This window comes from Lagenorhynchus albirostris, chromosome 3 (assembly GCF_949774975.1).
Source record: "Lagenorhynchus albirostris chromosome 3, mLagAlb1.1, whole genome shotgun sequence".
Classification (NCBI taxonomy): Eukaryota; Metazoa; Chordata; class Mammalia; order Artiodactyla; family Delphinidae; genus Lagenorhynchus; species Lagenorhynchus albirostris.
In genome coordinates, this window is record NC_083097.1 from 75,597,714 (window position 1) to 75,616,744 (window position 19,031).

Consider the following 19,031-nt stretch of genomic DNA (forward strand, 5'->3'; position numbering starts at 1 on the left):
CTATAGTCTAGGTTGCTGTGGAAAATATATTATGTATATTATGTTATTTAATCTATCAATAGCTCTATGAAATAGGTACTATTATCCCCATTTCATAGATAAGGGAATTGAGGCACTCAGGAAGTAACTTGACCAAAGAGGGTTTGACTCCATATTGCTACACAGTATGATGTATATATGATATTAATATTCTTATGTAAAAAATAAACTAGTCGAAACCAAATTTTGATGCATGCATTTCAGAAAGGAGGCATAAGACGTAGTTCCTGATAGGTTACTAGAGCAAGTCTAGATTTGACTACTTATAGTTGATATTAATCCCATACAAGTGTACATTCCTTTGTAATTGACCATGGCATTCCACAGGTATTATCTTTCATTCATTCAAAAATTATTGATTATCTACTATAGGCAAGGCTTGGTTCTAGTGAACACACTGTTATTGCCTTCATTGAGCTTAAAGTATAGTCATAGAAACATATTAAACAAATAATACATAATTACTTGTTCAATTACAATTGTGCACTCTTGGCCAGGGTGAGCTCATTCATTTCTCCCAGATTCAGTTGCTATTTATATGCTAATGACCCCCCTCCCAGATCTATAACTTTGTCTGTTGGCTTCATATTTTTTTATCTGAAGTTTTGCTAAGCATCTGGGGTGTTTCTCCCCACGAAAGGCTTTTTCTCTAGTGTTCTCTATCTCAGTGAATGACAGTGCCATTTATCCGGTGGCCAAATGAGACATCTGGGCATCGTGATTTTCTTTTCTCTTTTGTCCGAAAAACCATCAAGTCCTATTTTATCTAGTAAATATTTTTTGACTTAATCCCCTTTGCTGCTAACCTAATTTAGGCCACCATTACCTCTGGCTAGAATCACTGCAATAGTGATTTAGAAATTGATCCTGCAATCTCCTGTCTTGCCCACCCTCTCTAATCCCATCTCCACTTTACAGCAAGAACCAACTCTCTACAAAGCAAACCTGGTTAAGTCATTTCCCTGTGCAAACCTTTCAATGACTCTCCCATAGTCCTCAGGATAAATGGAAATCTTTGCACAGCACACAAAAGTTCTTTATGGTGGGGACCCAGACTTGTCTTTCACCTTCTTAACCCTTAAACTCTGCTTTCCAGCCATATACAACTTTGTTAACACATGTGAGAGTACAATGTTCTTTCTTCCCTCCAGTGCTACAAGTGTTTTCTAGTTTGGAATATTATTTTGCTTCTCTGCCTTCATGTCCCTGCCCTTCCCTCCAGCTCTGTCTGGCCAATTCCTATTCTTTTAATTCTAAAATGTCATTCCTGCTATGAAGTCTTTGCTATTGCTCCTAATCTGGATTGACTTTCTTGCCTCTGTATTTCAAGAAGCACCTGTACTTCTCTGATCATGAACTGTAACTGCCTTTCTACAAATTACATAGCACTTTGTATAACATAGTACAAAGTACTAGCACATATATATCACACTCTCATTGTAATTTTTTTAAATGAATGAATGACTATATGCATAAATGAGTGAATGAGTAAACAAACGAACCATGTCTCCTATAGTTTTCCCTGCAACTAATGTGACGCATGAAAAAGAGGGGCTCTTTAAAGATCAGACCCTTCCTTCCCTTATTAAGTAATCATGCACATATCGGAAAAGAAATGGAAATTAAATCCTCAAAAAAAAAGAAAAGAAACCCTTCAAAATAGACTCTTATTCATTGAGGCAAACCCATGATATAAGAGAAGTTCATTTTCATTTTGGCCTCCTCTCACTTCAACATCCTTTCCTGATTAGCATCACTGCCCCCTCCTCCAGCCTCTTCCCCTAATTAGATGCCCCAAGTGCTTCTGCTGAGCTTAGCAGAGCCCTCTACTCTCACTGCCTCAGGGCTTGCACTCTGAGAAATGGAGAAATGGGCCTTGGTCCTGGGCCATCTCTATCCTTGCCTTAATCAAACCTTATTTCTTCTTCCCCTTCTTTGCAAACATTAACACTGGCTGAGGTCCTAATGGCTCCTAGTGGCTTAAGGAATTATATGAGCATTCTAGGAGTTAAAATGCCTCGGTTCAATTGAAAGTTAACAGTAAATACTTGAGCAACTGTGACAAGCTACCGAGCTTTAGGACACCCTTCAAATAATAATCCCTAGTCAAACTCTGTCCCCTATGTTTATGTGAGGGCCTAGCTTGATTTTTTTTTTTCCTTTAGAATTATTTTATTAAATCATAAATGTACAACAGCTTCTTAACTCTACACACGCACTTAAATTTTTTTTAAAGGAAAAACGTTATGTCTTATTACACCATGATCCTGGCTAATAGCTTTTCAAAACTTTGAGAAAAATCTTAAAAAAGGTTTCACATGTCACCTGAAACTTACAAATTTAACATTATCAAAGAAGGAATGCTTCTACACTCTTACAAAGACCACTAGAAAGAAACAACAATTAAAAAGCTAAGAAACTGTCTCAAAGGCATTTTTTTTTTTTTTTTTTTTACAATCCTTCCTCCACAGTAAGGTAATGTTATTAAATAATCCAATCCATTCACAAAATGGCTCTCTGCATCTGCTCTGGTGTCTTCTGCCATATCACTGCATATTTATGCATGACTGAGATAAGAGTTTCCTTAACATTGTTATTTCGATAACCTGAAGCTGTTCTGTTACCTCTGGGCTCTCATCCTCTCCTATTTATACAGTGAAGCCCATGGTAAATAGGAAGAAGCTCAATATCGGCTTCTCCCTCCATAACCCCCACTTCCTCCACTGCCTCCTGGACCATAGTTTCCTCCACCATATGGTCCTCCCATGTTTCTGCTACCACCAAAGTTTCCACTCTTCATTGGACCGTAGTTAGAAGGTTGCTGGTTATAATTTCCAAAATCATTATAATTTCCACTTCCATAATTTCCTCCTCCATAGTTGTCATAACCACCTCCGTAGCCCCCACCCTGGTTGCCATATCCAGGTCCTCCACCACCATATCCTCCTCTTCCTCCTCCATAACCAGGGCTACCTCCAAAATTGCCACCTCCAGGTCCTCCTCCATACCCATTATAGCCATCCCCAAATCCACGACCACTTCCATATCCATCAGATCCTCCTCTGAAGTTACTTCCTGGTCCTGGTCCAAAATTTCCACCACCACCGCGAGAATCTCCAAAACCAAAGTTGCCTCCTCTTCCACTTCTAGAACTTTGGACTTCCTGCATTTCTTGTCTAGATAAAGCCTTCCTTACTTCTGCATTATGACCATTGATAGTATGGTATTTCTGCAACACAATCTTATCCACAGGATCATGGTCATCAAAAGTAACAAACCCAAAGCCTCTTTTCTTTCCAGACTGCCTATCGGTAATTATCTCAATGGTATCAATTTTTCCATATTCCTCAAAGTAATCTCTAAGATGATGTTCCTCAGTATCTTCTTTAATTCCACCTACAAACAGCTTCTTCACAGTTACATGAGCCCCTGGCTTTCCAGATTCCTCTCTTGCAACAGCACGTTTTGGCTCAACCACTCTCCCATCAATTGAATGAGGTCTTGCAGCCATGGCAGCATCAACCTCAGCCATGGATGAAAAAGTTACAAAACCAAATCCTCTTGATCTCTTGCTTGCAGGATCCCTCATTACCACACAATCTGTAAGTTTTCCCCATTGCTCGTAGTAGTTCCTCAAACTTTCTTCTGTAGTTTCAAAGCTCAAGCCACCAATAAAGAGTTTACGGAATTGTTCCTTTTCTCTCTCCATCGCGGACTCAGTCGCTTCAGCCCGATTTCCCGCAGCCGAGCGAGATGAGAGAGATCTCCGCGGACGAACACGAACCGGACTCGTCCTGGCGCTGTAGTGAGAACTGCCGCTGGTCGAGAAACAACACCGCTAGGAGCACCTCCACTCTGGACCCGGCGCTGCTGCTACTCCTAGCTTGATTTTTGACACAGAAAAATCATTAAAATTTTTGAATTATATGCATGAAATCTAATATTTGTTCAAGATGAGGGTAATCTAAATGAATATGTTAAAGTGACATTACCTTGCTTTTTTCTGTTGAGGAATTCATTAATGAAATACAACAGGCAAACAATTTCAAAGAATAAGGGAACAGAAAGGGAGAGCTTAGCTTCAGAAAGGCAACTTTTCAAGCTGTAGAAAGCACTGGGTGACAAATATTCAGGGAATCAGAAGACAAGATGGAATGACAGAGAAGGAAAGGGAAAAGGATCAAAAATGGCAATCAAGAAGAGAGAAGGGCAGAGTGAGAATCTGAATTTACTACCAAGGAGAGCAGGAGTTAATGCAAGTGGTAAGAAAGTGGACCTAGTGCACATGAAGCAGAAACGTTCATCCACCAGGTACATTTTACACAGGCCAGAGGAGAGACCAATGCAATCAGCCTGGCAGGGAGAAGGAAACACCACTGGCTGTGGAATGAAGAAAAGGCAGCAAAGAACAAAGAAGATTTGACCTTAGACTTAGTGTGAGGGTTGTGAAGAGTCAAATACTTTTAAAAAAATGATAAGCTGAAATATTGACAGAGAATGTAGGTATGTTTTTGTCTGGAGCTAAATATGAGATGAAGACCAAAAGATTTAGGAATTAAAGTCCCTTCTATTTTTATTATTGCTAATCTCATTTACCTAACTAGTCTACTTGCTTTCTGTATTTCTCTCTTTTAATTTTCCCTGGTTAATCTTCCTAAAATACATTTGATTATATCATTCTAGTTATTGCTTTATACGTTACTTTTATGGGTCTCTGCCTTATCTCCCACTACTTAACTGCCCGGACCTCTTTCCTCCTTTAACAAGCTTCTTGAAAAGGGGGGGCTTTACTGCTGAATGCATTTTCTAGTGGTCACAGTAATCTACCTGGCCCAATTCAATGAACACTTTTTAGTCCTAATCTAACTTGGTCTCTCTGGCATTTGAACTGATGAATGCTCATTCTTTCATGCAACTCCCTCCCCCCTTACTTCCTTGCACTCTTCTTACCTAGTTGTCTTCCTCTCTACCTGATCAGTCCCCATAGCTCTTCCTCTGCTTGTCCCTGTCTTCACCTCCTGTAAACATCCCTGAGGACTCTCACAACCCAGACCTCCCTGATAAGCTCCAAATCCATATTTACAACTCTAGCTACTTCCACCCAAATGAACTCCTGCCACTTCAGATTCAATGTCCAAACCAGAATTCGCTATCTCACTGCCTCTTCCCAGCCCCATACTGGGCTCCTCTGTTGTGATTTTGGTGTATTTAGGGAAGACAAGTCAGTTCATCCCATCCAAAAGAGACTCTCCCATCATGCTTTGTTTAGGCTGGTCCAGGACCCCCAGTATATCACCTTAACATTATTCTGTCAGCTTGGAATTACAGACCAGCTGGTTCATTTCACCCTAAGTAGGTATTGATTCTAACCATAAGGAACAGAGAGTAAGATAAGAATATAGTAAAAGCAATATCTGTGGAAGATAACTCTGGAAGCAAATGGAAGGCATTTAGGCTTGAATCTGGAAATTCAGTTGGAGACTCTGGGACTACAGGAAGAGGACCATCTGTGAAAGACATGCTGAGAGAAATGTTGGTGGAGCCAGTTCCATGCAGCTGGAGTAGAAGATATGTTTAGTCGCTGCTGTTTAGGCCTTTACACTTAGCTTTTAACACTGGTCAGGGGAACAAAGCCATTCATTTGTGGTAGTAGGAGGTAAAAAGCAGAGACTGCCTGGTTCTGGAGGACCCTGGGCTCCCGTTCACACTAAAGGGCTCGGTCTGTCCTGAGCAGATCAATGTCAACACCACTTGGGGCTGTATTTGGGGAGGTAAGCCATTTTTCTCCACCTCGTCACTTCCTCTTCATAGGAAAGATTCACGCAAGTTTTCTCTAAGAACTTCCCTGTGCAGGAGTACAGGCATACCTCAGATATATTGCAGGTTTGTTTCCGGGCCACAGCAATAAAGCGAATATCAGAATAAAATGAGTCAAAATTTTTGGTTTCCCTTGTTGTCATTTCAACAATCTCCACAGCGTCTTCACCAGGAGTAGATTCAATCTCAAGAAACCACTTTCTTTGCTCATCCATAAGAAACAAGTCCTCATCCATTAAAGTATTATCATGAGATTACAGCAAATCAGTTACATCTTCAGCCTCCACTTCTAATTCTAGTTCTCTTGCTCTTTCTACCACATCTGCAGTTACTTCTTCCACTGAGATCTTGAACAACTCCAAGTCATCCATGAGGTTTGCAACCAACTTCTTCCAAACTCCTGTTAATGTTGATATTTTGACCTCTTCCCACGAGTCAAGAATGTTCTTAATGGCATCTAGAATGGTGAATCCTTTCCAGGTTTTCAATTTACTTTGCCTAGATTCATCAGAGGAATCACTACCTGTGGCAGCTATGGACTTATGAAATGTATTTCTTAATATTATAAGACTTGAGGACTTCCCTGGTGGCGCAGTGGTTAAGAATCTGCCTGCTAATGCAGGGGACACGGGTTCGAGCCCTGGTCCGGGAAGATCCCACATGCCACAGAGCAACAACCCGTGCACCACAACTACTGAGCCTGTGCTCTAGAGCCCACGACCCACAACTACTGAGCCCGTGTGCCACAACTACTGAAGCCTGCATGCCTAGAGCCCATGCTCCGCACAAGAGAAACCACTGCAATGAGAAGCCCTTGCACTGCAACGAAGAGTAGCTCCCACTTGCCACAACGAGAGAAAGCCTGTGCACAGCAATGAAGACCCAACACAGCCAAAAATAAACAATAAATAAATTTAGAAAAAAAAAAGAGTTGAAATTACTCCTTGATCCGTGGGCTGCAGAATGGATGTTGTGTCAGCAGACATGAAAACAACATTAATCTCACTGTACATCTCAATCAGCGTTCTTGGGTCACCAGGTGCATTGTCAATGAATGGTAATATTTTGAAAAGAATCTTTTCTTCTAAACAGTGGTCTCAACAGGGAATTCCCTGGCGGTCCAGTGGTTAGGACTCCATGCTGCCACTGCAGGCGGCATGGGTTCAATCCCTGGTCGGGGAACTAAGATCCCGAATGCTGCGTGGCGTGGCAAAAAAAAAAGGAAAAGAAAAAGAAGGTCTCAAGAGTGGGCTTAAAATATTCAGTAAACCGTGTTGTCAACAGATGTACTGTCATCCAGGCTCTTTTGCTCCATTTACAGAGCACAGGTAGAGTATATTTAGCATAATTCTTACAGGGCCTAGGATTTTTGAGATTGTAAATGAGCACTGGCTTCGACTTCAAGTCACCAGCTGCATTATTAGCCCCTAACAAGAGAGTCAGCCTGTCCTTTGAAGTTTTGAAGCCAAGCATTGGCTTATCCTCTCTGGCTATGAAAGCCCTACATGGCATCTTCTTCCAACAGAAGGCTGTTTCATCTACACTGAGTCTGTTGTTTAGTGCAGCCACCTTCATTCATTATCTTAGTTAGATCTTTGGATCACTTGCTGCAGCTTCTGCATCAGCACTTGCTGTTTCACCTCATACTTCTATGTTACGAAGATGACCTCTTTCCTTCAACCTCATGAACCAACCTCTGCTGGGTTCAAACTTTTCTTCTGCAGCTTCCTCACCTCTTTCAGCCTTCATAGAATTGAAGAGAGTTAGGGCCTCATTCTGGATTAGGCTTTGGCTTAAGGAAATTTGGCTGGTTTGATCTTCTATCCAAATCACTAAAGCTGTCTTCATATCGGCAATAAGGCTGTTTTGCTCTCTTATCATTTGTGTGTTCACTGGAGTAGCATTTTTAATTTCTTTCAAGCACTTTTCCTTTGCATTCACAACTTGCGTAACTGGTGCAAGAGGCCTAGTTTTCAACCTATCTCTGCTTCCTCGATAACTGTAATCATTTCTAGCTTTTGATTTAAAGTGAGAGATATGTGACTTTTCCTTTCACTTGAACACTTAGAGTCCATTATAGGGTTATTAACTGGCCTAATTTCAATACTGTTGTATCTCAGGGAACAGGGAGGCCCAAGGAGAGGGAGAGAGATGGGGGAACGTAAAGCAGTCAGAACACACACACATTTATCAATTAAGTTTGCTGCCTTACATGGGCGTGATTTGTGGTGCCCGAAAACAATTACAATAGTAACATCAAAGATCACTGACTGCAGATCACCATAACAAATACAATAATAATAAAGTTTGAAATGTTGTGAGAATTACCAAAATGTGACACAGAGACACGAAGTGAGCAAATGCTGTTTGGAAAATGGTGACGATAGACTTGCTCAACATGGGGTTGCCACAAACCTTAAATGTGTAAAAAACTTAATATCTGCAAAGTCCAATAAAACAAGGTATGCCTGTATTACACTAGACAGCCACAAAGGAACAGGAAATAGCTTGCTGTTTTTTTTACACATTTGTAATTCTCTGCTATTGCCCTCTCTTTGGTGATAGTTTAGGAGAATGGAAAAGTACAGAAAGAGATTAGATTAAAATCCATATTTTAATCCTCTAGTTGCCAAATTTTCATGAATCTATGTTAATTAAATAACTTGAATCAGGCTCTCATTTACACATTTACTCCTTAATTATTGTGATTATCTTCACTTTAAAATTCCGCATCAACTGAAAATGAGTCTAATAAAACAAAAAAATATTGTGACATATTAATGTTGACATGAGGAAAATATGAACATTTCAAAGGCTTTCTCCCCCTATTTTACTGTATGTACATGTAGAAGGTGAATATGAGGCAGTTATTCAAACATTTCAGATCTCAAGTATCTAGATAACTGAAGGAAACCTTTGAAACTTACATTATTCCCATCTCGGGCTTCCCTGGTGATGCAGTGATTAAGAATCTGCCAGCCAATGCAGGGGGACATGGGTTCGAGCCCTGGTCTGGGAAGCTCCCACATGCTGCAGAGCAACTAAGCCTGTGCACCGCAACTACTGAGCCTGCACTCTAGAGCCCACGAGCCACAACTACTGAGCCCGTGTGCCTAAAGCCCATGCTCCGCAACAAGAGAAGCCACCGCGATGAGAAGCCTGTGCACCGCCACGAAGGGTAGCCCCCGCTCCACACAACTAAAGTGAGCCTGTGCACAGCAATGAAGACCCAATGCAGCCAAAAATAAATAAATAAATAAATTAAATAAATAAAATAAAAATGGATTTCTATAAAAAATTATTCCTGTCTTTTAATTTTCCACTTTGTTTGTTGAGTATAGACAGTTTCAAATGACTTATATGTCATTTTTAAATTGCCTTAAAATTGAAATAGATAGGGTAATCAGAGAACTTCACAGGAGAATAAAAGCTTCACTCTTAACAAATGTACATTCTCAGTGGTGTCTGATTTCACATCTTTTGTACATAGTAGCTTCCTCCACAAATGAGGAGTCATGAAGGTTAGCTCCCACAGTGATTCACAAAACCAAGCAGGGAATGAATCCCTAATGTCACATATGCTAAATATACTCAGGATCATCATAGGCTGAACTAGTGGCCCACTGAAGAGCATATTTAGTTATACATACCCAAACTGTAGTTAAGCTTATATTTTAAAATGACAGTCTTGATTTTTAAAATCTTACTTTCTTAAAACTTATTTCAAAGAGTTATTAGACAGGGATAGAGAAGACAGAACTATAGTCTAGGAAGAACACTTTTGCTCTTCATATATTCAGATATCAGTGTTTGGTTAAAAAAAAAAAGAAAAGGAGGGAGGACCACAAAATCTATCATGGTGTTTTAAGGTGTTGGTATTGAGGACATAAGAACATATATGGGACTGAAAGTACATGATACTAAAGGGGTTGTATGAATTATAATCAGAAAACACTTATAAAGCAGTAGATTTTCTTATCAAAAAAGAAGGTAGCAATTTGCAAATGTCTCATTGTTGGGCTCTCTTATAACCTTGGGTATATTGCCCAATAATATATGATCATGGGGCTCGTTGAGTCAAAGTAATGAAATTCATAGAACATTGAATATATGCACTTTGGTTACAAAATCATCATGTGGTATAATAATAATGTAACACTAACATAAATACATCTGTATTCTGGAATGGAACAACATTAGTAACTCCAGAGTCTTTAGGTGAAGGGTGCGGACCTAATAATGGAAGCCATAAAACTATATTCCCACCTCAGTATCACATCAAAAACCAAACAAATATACAAAACCCAAAAGGACCGAAGCAGTAATGATATTCCCTAAACTACTTGAATGACTGTTCCTGGACTACCTATAGTTTTCCAAACTCAAATGCTGTTTCTCACCTTTTGCTTTCTTCATGCTTTTCCCCCCTGTGCCTTGAACACCTGTGCTTCTGTCTTTCCCCCTAACTCCTACTCATCCACCTAGACGGAGTTCCAACCATGCTGCTTTTGTTGCGGCTCCTCTGCATCACCAGCATTCCAAGCATATCTCTAGTAAGTCTAAAACTTGAAAGGATTTGCCCCACTGTAAATGATCTGAGGGCAAAGAGTGTGTGTACCTTTCATCTTTGATTCCCCTGCTTTGGCACAGTGCTCGTCACTTAGTGAGCATTCAAGGAATGGCTGTTGAACTAAACCAAACTGCAAAATCAACATTCCAGAGGAGTTCTGAGGAAAAGAGAGATTGCCGACATCCCATAGAGTTGATCCTGTGCTACAGTTAAATTGGAGTGCTTCCTCCAAGAATTTACCCCGTGTATCTTGCCTCTAAACCCTAATTTATGTTCCTTCCTCCCCACAGCATATTTCCTCCCAGTGTCATCTGCTGAAATCCCACCCATGCTTCAAGGCCTCCATGAGATTACCTGTTCTCAATGAGCTTATTTCATTTTCCAACTGGATGTTATTCCTCTGCCTTTAACCCATAGATTTTTGGTTTTTATGACAATTTCTAAGTTAAGCTTTGGACTCTCATTATTTATATATTTATGTCCTAAACATCTTTGTGCTTTTGCACTGGCTACTATTAAACTTTTATACATACCAAGTACTTTATAAACAGTTCTTTAATTGGATGCAATGAACCTAGGGCAAAAACAATTTTTAGTAATGATATATCTGAAATAGATTATAAATATTATAGATTATAGATTATAAATATTACATTACCTAGATCATGAGCTATAAAGAAAAAGTTTTCTTTTAAAAAATTCAAGCTATATGAATAGATTACAAAAATATATACCATGTTCACAGAACTGAATGTAGTAAACTTATATAAGAGACAACTAACTAAACCAAATCCTGTGAATCTTGATTCAGTCTATTAATTAAGAATTTGTAATAAATAATTTGATCCATTTATTTTTTATATTTTCTGCACGTGGTGAGCCAATTTAAGAGGATAAATAGTGCTAAAAGTCTTAAGCCTTTAAATATGGGAATCAAAACTATTAATATTTACCTATTTTAAATATTAAAGCAGACTCTTCTACTTGGAAACATATATGCATTGGGAAGATCTATAATTCAGACTCCTCACTAACCACTGATCTATTTTTGTGAAGTTTTATGTGCCCCTTCAAATTTGATTGTTTCACTGATTTTGTAATTTAAATAAATTCAAACCAAGTTATTAGAATTCTTATCATTCATTTTCTCTCTTCCAAGATAATTAAGTGTTGGGTTTTAATCCCATCAGGAGAGGGTTTTTGTTTTTTGTTTTTTAATTTTTATTGGGGTATAACTGCTTGACAATGGTGTGTTAGTTTCTGCTGTATAACAAAGTGAATCAGCTCTATGTATACATATGTCCCCAAATCTCCTCTCTCTTGCGTCTCCCTCCCACCCTCCCTATCCCACGCCTCTAGGTGGTCACAAAGCCCTGAGCTGATTCAGGACAGGGTTTTTTTTTTTTTTTTTTTAACATCTTTATTGGCGTATAATTGCTTTACAAAGGTATGTTAGCTTCAGCTTCACAACAAAATGAATCAGTTATATACATACATATATTCCCATATCTCTTCCCGCTTGCGTCTCCCTCCCTCCCACCCTCCCTATCCCACCCCTCCAGGCGGTCACAAAGCACCGAGCTGATCTCCCTGTGCTATGCGGCTGCTTCCCACTAGCTATTTACCTTACGTTTGGTAGTGTATATATGTCCATGCCTCTTTATCGCTTTGTCACCGTTTACCCTTCCCCCTCCCCATAACCTCAAGTCCATTCTCTAGTAAGTCTGTGTCTTTATTCCTGTTTCACCCCTAGGTTTTTCATGACATTTTTTATTTTAAATTCCATATATATGTGTTAGCATACGGTATTTGTCTCTCTCTTTCTGACTTACTTCACTCTGTATGACAGACTCTAGGTCTATCCACCAGGACAGGGTTTTGATAATGTGTTTCCCTCTGCAGACTACCAGGTGTTATCCCTTGTGGCCCCAGGGGTGGAGCCTGTCAAGCTTCCAGAAGGAGCTAAAGTTTAGAGTGACTGCTCCACCTAATGACCAGGACCAGGAATCTGCCCCTTCCTTGGCCTCCCCTGGGAGTTGCCATATGACAACTCATTCCCATCCAGCCCACTGACAATAAGTAAATGGTGTGTATTTCAATGTCCTTACAGATGAGCTACAAGTTCCACCAAACCATGCCTGTAAAGATTACTTTTGTGAAATCAGACATGAAAAGATGTGCATTAGGGCCCTCAGCTAGGTCTGAAGTAAGTGGCCTTCAGTCAAGGCAAATGCAAGATATGCTCTCCTGGGCCAGAGTCCTCAAGAGGCCAGATGAGGGAACATCCTGAGAGAAGGAGGTTCCTGAAAACCAGGGAGTAAGGCCCAGAGGACAAAGGAAGGGAAAAACATTATAAGCTTTGCTTCCTCTCCAGCCATTCTGCCCATTCTGTCACCAAGAGGCCTAAGCATTTAAGATTTCAAGGTCATGGAAAATCTAAGTAGTTCCTAGGAATGAGGCAGCTACCTCCTTATTCTTTGGTAAGTTCCTCCTATCACTGAAGGAACAAATACACAGTCTCCTTTCCTTCCCCTCCTCCCCAAAGAACCTTGTCTTTTTTTGCTGAAACCCACTTCCCCTGCTCAGAAAGAAATAGATATAAGGGTTGGGAAATTAGGATATATGTGGCTCATTAGATATTATATCAGGGTCCATTTTTCTCATCCATGCCTTTACCTACTAGGTCCAACCAAAACTGAAGTGTGTTTATTCTCCTTAATGATCTCACTTCTTCAATTTTAGCAATAACTCTTCCTTTTTCTCTCAAGCCATCTCCAGACTATGTAAGACTTCTTGTAATAAAATATTTTAGGGTTGAAAGGAACCTTATAAGTCACTTATTACAACCACTAGCCAAGTTCTCCTGAAATCCTAGTCAAACAAGGACAACTGGCCTACACTGCAAAGCTGACTGTTTTAGCTAATCAGATAGAGGAATCCATGCCCATAACTAGTGGGAGAAGACTGAAGAAGATTCTTGGGCCTTTCTCTCTTCTCCCAGGCTACCAACATATGTTTTCATGGCAAGTCACTGAAGATAATATTGCATTTAATATATCAGTTAAGAAAGGAAGACAAGAAGAGGGGGACAGGATGGTATAATGACAGGATGGAAGGGTCCTGTGGTTTTTTTGAGCAGGTGGGACCATTTATTTATTCAATGCGTAAGCCTTGATCCCATTTATTTTATTTTGAACAATCAGGAAAAACAGCTTTCTAGCTGGTAGCAGGAAGGTGATGTCGAAAAAAAGCAGAGATTCAAGGAGCAAGAATGCTATTCTTAAATTGGAACCTAACCTGGAAAATCAGTGAAATGTACTAAGGGACCATTCGTGACCAATGACTGGAATGCCATTTTGTATTTCTTTGCAAAGATGCACTCTTGCATAATTAGCTTCCATAATCATAAAAGCACTCCTCAATGCAATAAGGCATAAGGCATTTTATTTGTTTTCCTATATGATGTTTATATAAAAATGTTACGCTTTTTTCAACCATACATCAGATACTCCTTATTTCTAGCATTGCCAATATGTTTTTATTGGTAAAAATCAAATATATTAAAACTATATTCTGACTAAATAATACTTCATCATGTTTTGCTGTTGTTGCTTTTAACTTGGAAAAGTTCATCTCAGATTTCATTTTCACTGTGTTACAATCCTGTGACAAGGGTTCTATTAATACTAAATAAACAGGTAAACAGGCATAAGGAAACTTGTTCAAGTCAAAGAGTTAGTTAGGGACTAGCTAATTGTTTGTGGTGCCATGTCTGGGGGCATATGTCTCCTCAGTCCCACATCTGGACTCTTTTAGCTAAAATATGTGCTTTGAGTGGACTGTGCTCCCTTGTGAGCTGGGTCCTGCTGATAGTCCTTATAGAAACTGACTGCAAATGGAATATTCTCTGTCTGTTACCTTTTCTCATCAGTTTGTCACATGTCCTGTTCCAGTGAGCTCCTCCTCTGAAGAGACAGGAGCCACAAATGCAACTCTGTCATGTCAATCATTGACAAACATTCTCCAAGTGAAATTAATATGCAAGACTCGGGCTTCCCTGGTGGCGCAGTGGTTGAGAGTCCGCCTGCCGATGCAGGGGACACGGGTTCGTGCCCCGGTCCGGGAAGGTCCCACATGCCGCGGAGCGGCTGGTCCCGTGAGCCGTGGCCGCTGAGCCTGCGTGTCCGGAGCCTGTGCTCCGCAATGGGAGAGGCCACAACAGTGAGAGGCCCGCGTACCGCAAAAAAAAAAAAAAAAAAGCCAGACTCTGCATACAGTTTTGTAAGCATTCCTACAACGCACAAATATGTTGAATCTATCTAAGATTGTTCTTTTGAGCCAGAAAGTATTATGAAAGGAACAAGTGAGACTATATTTTCTTTTTCAGGAAGCATTAAAGATGTCTTCTTTAGTTATTACACTAAATACTCTGACCAACAACATATGCTTGCTAATAATTTTTGTCTTGCAGAAACATGATGTTTTCTAATGGGAGGCATTTGAAATGCCTTAGCTAAAGACTGATTTAAAGAAAAGCCTTCTTTTGGAATCATCTCAACATCTATCAGGTGGTATTATTTTTCCAATAGTCTTTTACTCTGTCCTTTGCATTCTAAAGAGCTTATGTCCAACCTATAATTATTTTCTGCTAATTAGAGTAATTCATGATTAATTATTCAAAATGATTCCTCTCCAAAATCAAATCCATTTCTTGTCATGACATTTAAAAAAGATACAAATAAAGTATTATCAGAATGCAAATTTCTGTCAGAAGGGAATACTTTTTAAGTTTTCTTTAAATAGCATTAAAATCTTTCTCTACCAGCACAGGCCCCGTGATTCCCTACATCAATTAATGTGGACTAAAGAAAGGCAATTGGACCATGAAGTGATGACTATTAATGGTTTTGATAATTACTAAGGATTACTTACACTGACTACATAGGAGTAGGTAATTCACAATATTCTTAAAGAAGAGCTGCAAAGCAGGAAGACCTAACTATGACTAAGGGCAAACAGTAAACACGTTAACGTGGGAACCTGGATGTCCAAAGATGTATTTTGACATGGATCATTCCTCTTTGTGGACACTCACTCGAGTCCGCTGATGGCTAAATCTCCCTTTCCTGGGAGAAAAGCCCGAATTCCATTTCCTTCCTTCAAGAGGCAGCCCCTTCCCCCCTTATCTCCTAGGGAGGCCCTGGACCTTTCTGTCTCTAAGCCAGGATCACACTTGTCTGCCTCCTGTGCCTTTATCCCACTCTTGGCCCTACTCATTATTGGATGAGACACAAGTGTCTTTCCTTAGAAGGTGAGATCTTTTCTACTTAAATTTTTCTTAGGCAATAGCCTTAACATATGTGTGCTATATACATAATCAAATTTTCTACGTACGTTTATTGAATACCTTCAGTGTGCAAAGCCTTAAAGTTGCATAATCTAAATGAAGAAATTTGAACAGACCAACTCTGTGTGACATAAACAGTTCTATTAGATTCAAGCATGGAAAACAAGATGTATATGCATAAATGTAAGAGTAAGAAAAAAAAGGTCTTTAGAAATAGAAGCTACTTCTGGGATTCAGAGGACAAGAAGAGAAAATTATAAATCTAGGAAATGCTGAAATTGTTGCCAGAGGAAAGCACACTGCTTCCACTTTGACCAGGACATGTAACCATCGTGTACTTCACCTTCATTAAAACTTTTCAATTTATTTGCTTTTCTCCCCTAATGGGGTTACAACTTAACTTTTATAATAAAAAAATACTATAAAAGTTTGTTTTATCAAACATCCAGATTTTCAGAATAGCCATGACAAAAACTGGGGAAAAAAAAAAGAAAACTAGATGATAAGTGACCTTAGAAGTCTGTGATGGTGACAGTCATGCTTGCTAAATAGTGCATGTGTTTCTTTTCAGTTAGAACCATGTGACTAGTTCTGGCCAATGGACTGTGAACAGATTTATTGTGTGTCAAAACACTTAATTGCCAGTAGGAGGACACTCTATACCTATTTGCTATCGCCATGGCAACAAAAGAAGCTGTATGCTGAAATGGCAGATTCAAAGACAGAAGTGGCCTTGGTTGCTAGGTCACCACATGGAGGATACTGCTCTGCAGAGTTGCCTGGACTTACGGTCACTTTGCTTTCTTCAGCTTACAGAAGTCATTAACATTAATCTGTGTTGTATGTGGCTCAGTCAGGCCTCAAGGTACATCTTTGTGCTGCAAGAAACTGTTTCGTATAGGCCCATTTTTCATCTAAATACCAGAATAAGTTTACGTTGGCAGCGTATTAGGATCTCCTTAAACACTCATCAACATAAATGCAGAGCTCCCTTTTTGTGCTTGCAGAAGTAATTCTATGTCTTTCATATTTGGGAGACAGCATGAAAGACTGCATACTGTTTAGTAAGAGGGCTATTTCTTTTAAAAGCTAAACAAACAATTAAAAAACCATTTGTATTACTTTGCTTTCTGTAGTTCGCTGGGTACACAAGGAAGTAGTAAAGCTGGAGATAATGATAGAATAATTTTATTTATCTAACTATCTGGAAAATTACTTTGCTAGGCAATTCTTTGAAAACTATTGCTGATTTTTGGTTTATATATCAAAAGTGTTAATATTCTAGTATTAATATTAAAAGTATTAACATTCTAATCATTACATCTGGTTGGATGTTCAAAGAGCTTAAGAATTATCATGACACTATTTAAATAAAATATTAGAGACCAGGCAAATGTCCAATGACAGATTATTCATATAATAGACTTGAGACATCCTTTCCATGAAATATTTTGTAGCCATTTAACATGATAATGTAGAACATCAACTTTCAGATGGAGTGTGCTAACATTCATTTATCTGGCTAGAGATGGGAAGAGTTACAGCTAATATGCTAGGAACTGTGTGGATCTTGAAGCCTATCTTATTTATACTACAGCCTGATTGTCAAAATTTGCCTATATCCTTTGAATTTTGTGCAAGTGAGCATGTGACTTGCTTCAGGGGAAAAAATAGAGAACTATCATGAAAGAATATCTAATGATATGACAAGCAATAAAGAATAAAGACAAAAGAAAATGAGCTGGACCGCCAACTCATGGCAGCTACACAGAATTGCAGGGATGGACTTAAGAAGGTATATTCATTAAGTGTTAGACAAATGATCAAAGAAACTTAGCACTAGGGCAAATACTTGGCAAAACCAGAGAATATGAATTGTCTGCTTTGAAAGCAGAAACTTGTCTAACTTGAAGTGCAATTATGTTTCATGTATACTTTTTGAGGCCATCTTTTCTTTCTCAAGTGTAATTCTAGTTGTTGGCCATGGGATTTATTTTTCTTTTCTTCCCTTGTTACTTTAAGAAAATTGAGGCCAGCTGATGTGTTTTTACTCTCTATATTTGAATCTGAAGCGAAACAATTCCCATTGAGGGTTCTGGTGGAACTTTATTTTAGTTATGTTTTAATAAAGTCTTATTTGTATTGACTTCTGAGGCAGCATGGCATTCCCTAACTGATAAACTACTTGGGTTTACTTTTTTATGGAGAGATTTTAATTTAATATGATAGAGTCAATCGTTGTTTTTCAGGTTTTATGTGCATGCCTGGAAGGCTTTTAATAACTTGCAATAACAAACAAAATAAATGTGACTTTTAGGGTAGACACTCTTGTAATTGATATTTCTACCAACTCAGGGTGTTTATTTATTTTGCCAAAAAATAAAGTGCATTCTTTTCATCCTTGGGGAATAAAGAGTAATGGAGTTGCAAGTTACTAAAAAGTTGTGAGACATTCAATAATTGCAATGAAAAATTTCATACAGATTTATTTCTTGCTTTAGACTTGATCCTTGCATAACTCACAAACAATAAAAGATTTTTTCCATATTGTAATAAATTCATTTGCCTTTCTGCATAAAGTAATTAGAGATCAAGGTGTAACAGATATTTAAAAAATATATTAACAGATAGTAGACAAGGTTTGTATGCACAGAAAATTATATTATTTTAACTTTGAAAATTGTATATTTTCAATACTGAAGAATGGGATTTTGAACACAGAAGTGATTTTGATAAATGGCAGAATTCTGCCTAAGGCCACAGAAGAAGCAAGAACAAGGAACATAAGAAGAGGGAATCCACAAATTAGTATGTTATGATTATTCTCTTTGACAGCATTTAACAACAGCTTTGAAAAGATCCAATGTCTTCCTTCAGAGGTTTAAACTTATTTCTTCCATATCTAAGTAGCATGTACTGTAATTCAAATTGACATGGTTCCCTGAGAAATAGTGGGACAACCCTTGGATAGCGATGAGGCATTACTGAACAATGTTTTTGGAGGATACACACTAATAGAAATTTGAGATTGAAATGGCCTTTTCAAGGCAGTAGATTACACCTATGAAAACACAAGATAGGTATTTAAGTTTTTCTCTCATTCCTTGATATTGACCCTCACTGAGTGTACGTGCATTAGTCAATTTGACACCTCAATGATCCCTAATTGTTATGAAGATGTCAGCAGCCCGGTAACATTTTTTGAAAGGTCTATTAAAAAAAAAAAAAAGTCTGAACGTTACTCACCCCAGGACTGAA

General features: G+C 38.8%; 1 protein-coding gene across 2 annotated transcripts; it reads right to left on the reverse strand.

Annotated features, from left to right (window-relative positions):
* Positions 1-2,186: 2,186 nt before the first annotated feature.
* On the reverse strand, positions 2,187-3,911 carry LOC132516945 (heterogeneous nuclear ribonucleoproteins A2/B1). Of its 2 annotated transcripts, XM_060143271.1 has the most exons (2): positions 3,028-3,911; positions 2,187-2,907 (listed from the first exon to the last, which is right to left on the reverse strand). In XM_060143271.1, exons 1-2 carry the CDS (start codon positions 3,746-3,748, stop codon positions 2,723-2,725), a joined length of 906 nt encoding a protein of 301 aa, XP_059999254.1. In that variant the 5' UTR covers positions 3,749-3,911; the 3' UTR covers positions 2,187-2,722. The 2 variants fall into 2 exon arrangements, with proteins under 2 accessions (XP_059999254.1, XP_059999253.1); XM_060143270.1 differs by having other exon boundaries at positions 2,187-3,911.
* Positions 3,912-19,031: the final 15,120 nt, after the last annotated feature.

What these genes read in the sequence shown, in the direction of transcription:
- LOC132516945 (XM_060143270.1), bottom strand. Translation starts at nt 3,748, where the DNA reads ATGGAGAGAGAAAAGGAACAATTCCGTAAACTCTTTATTGGTGGCTTG.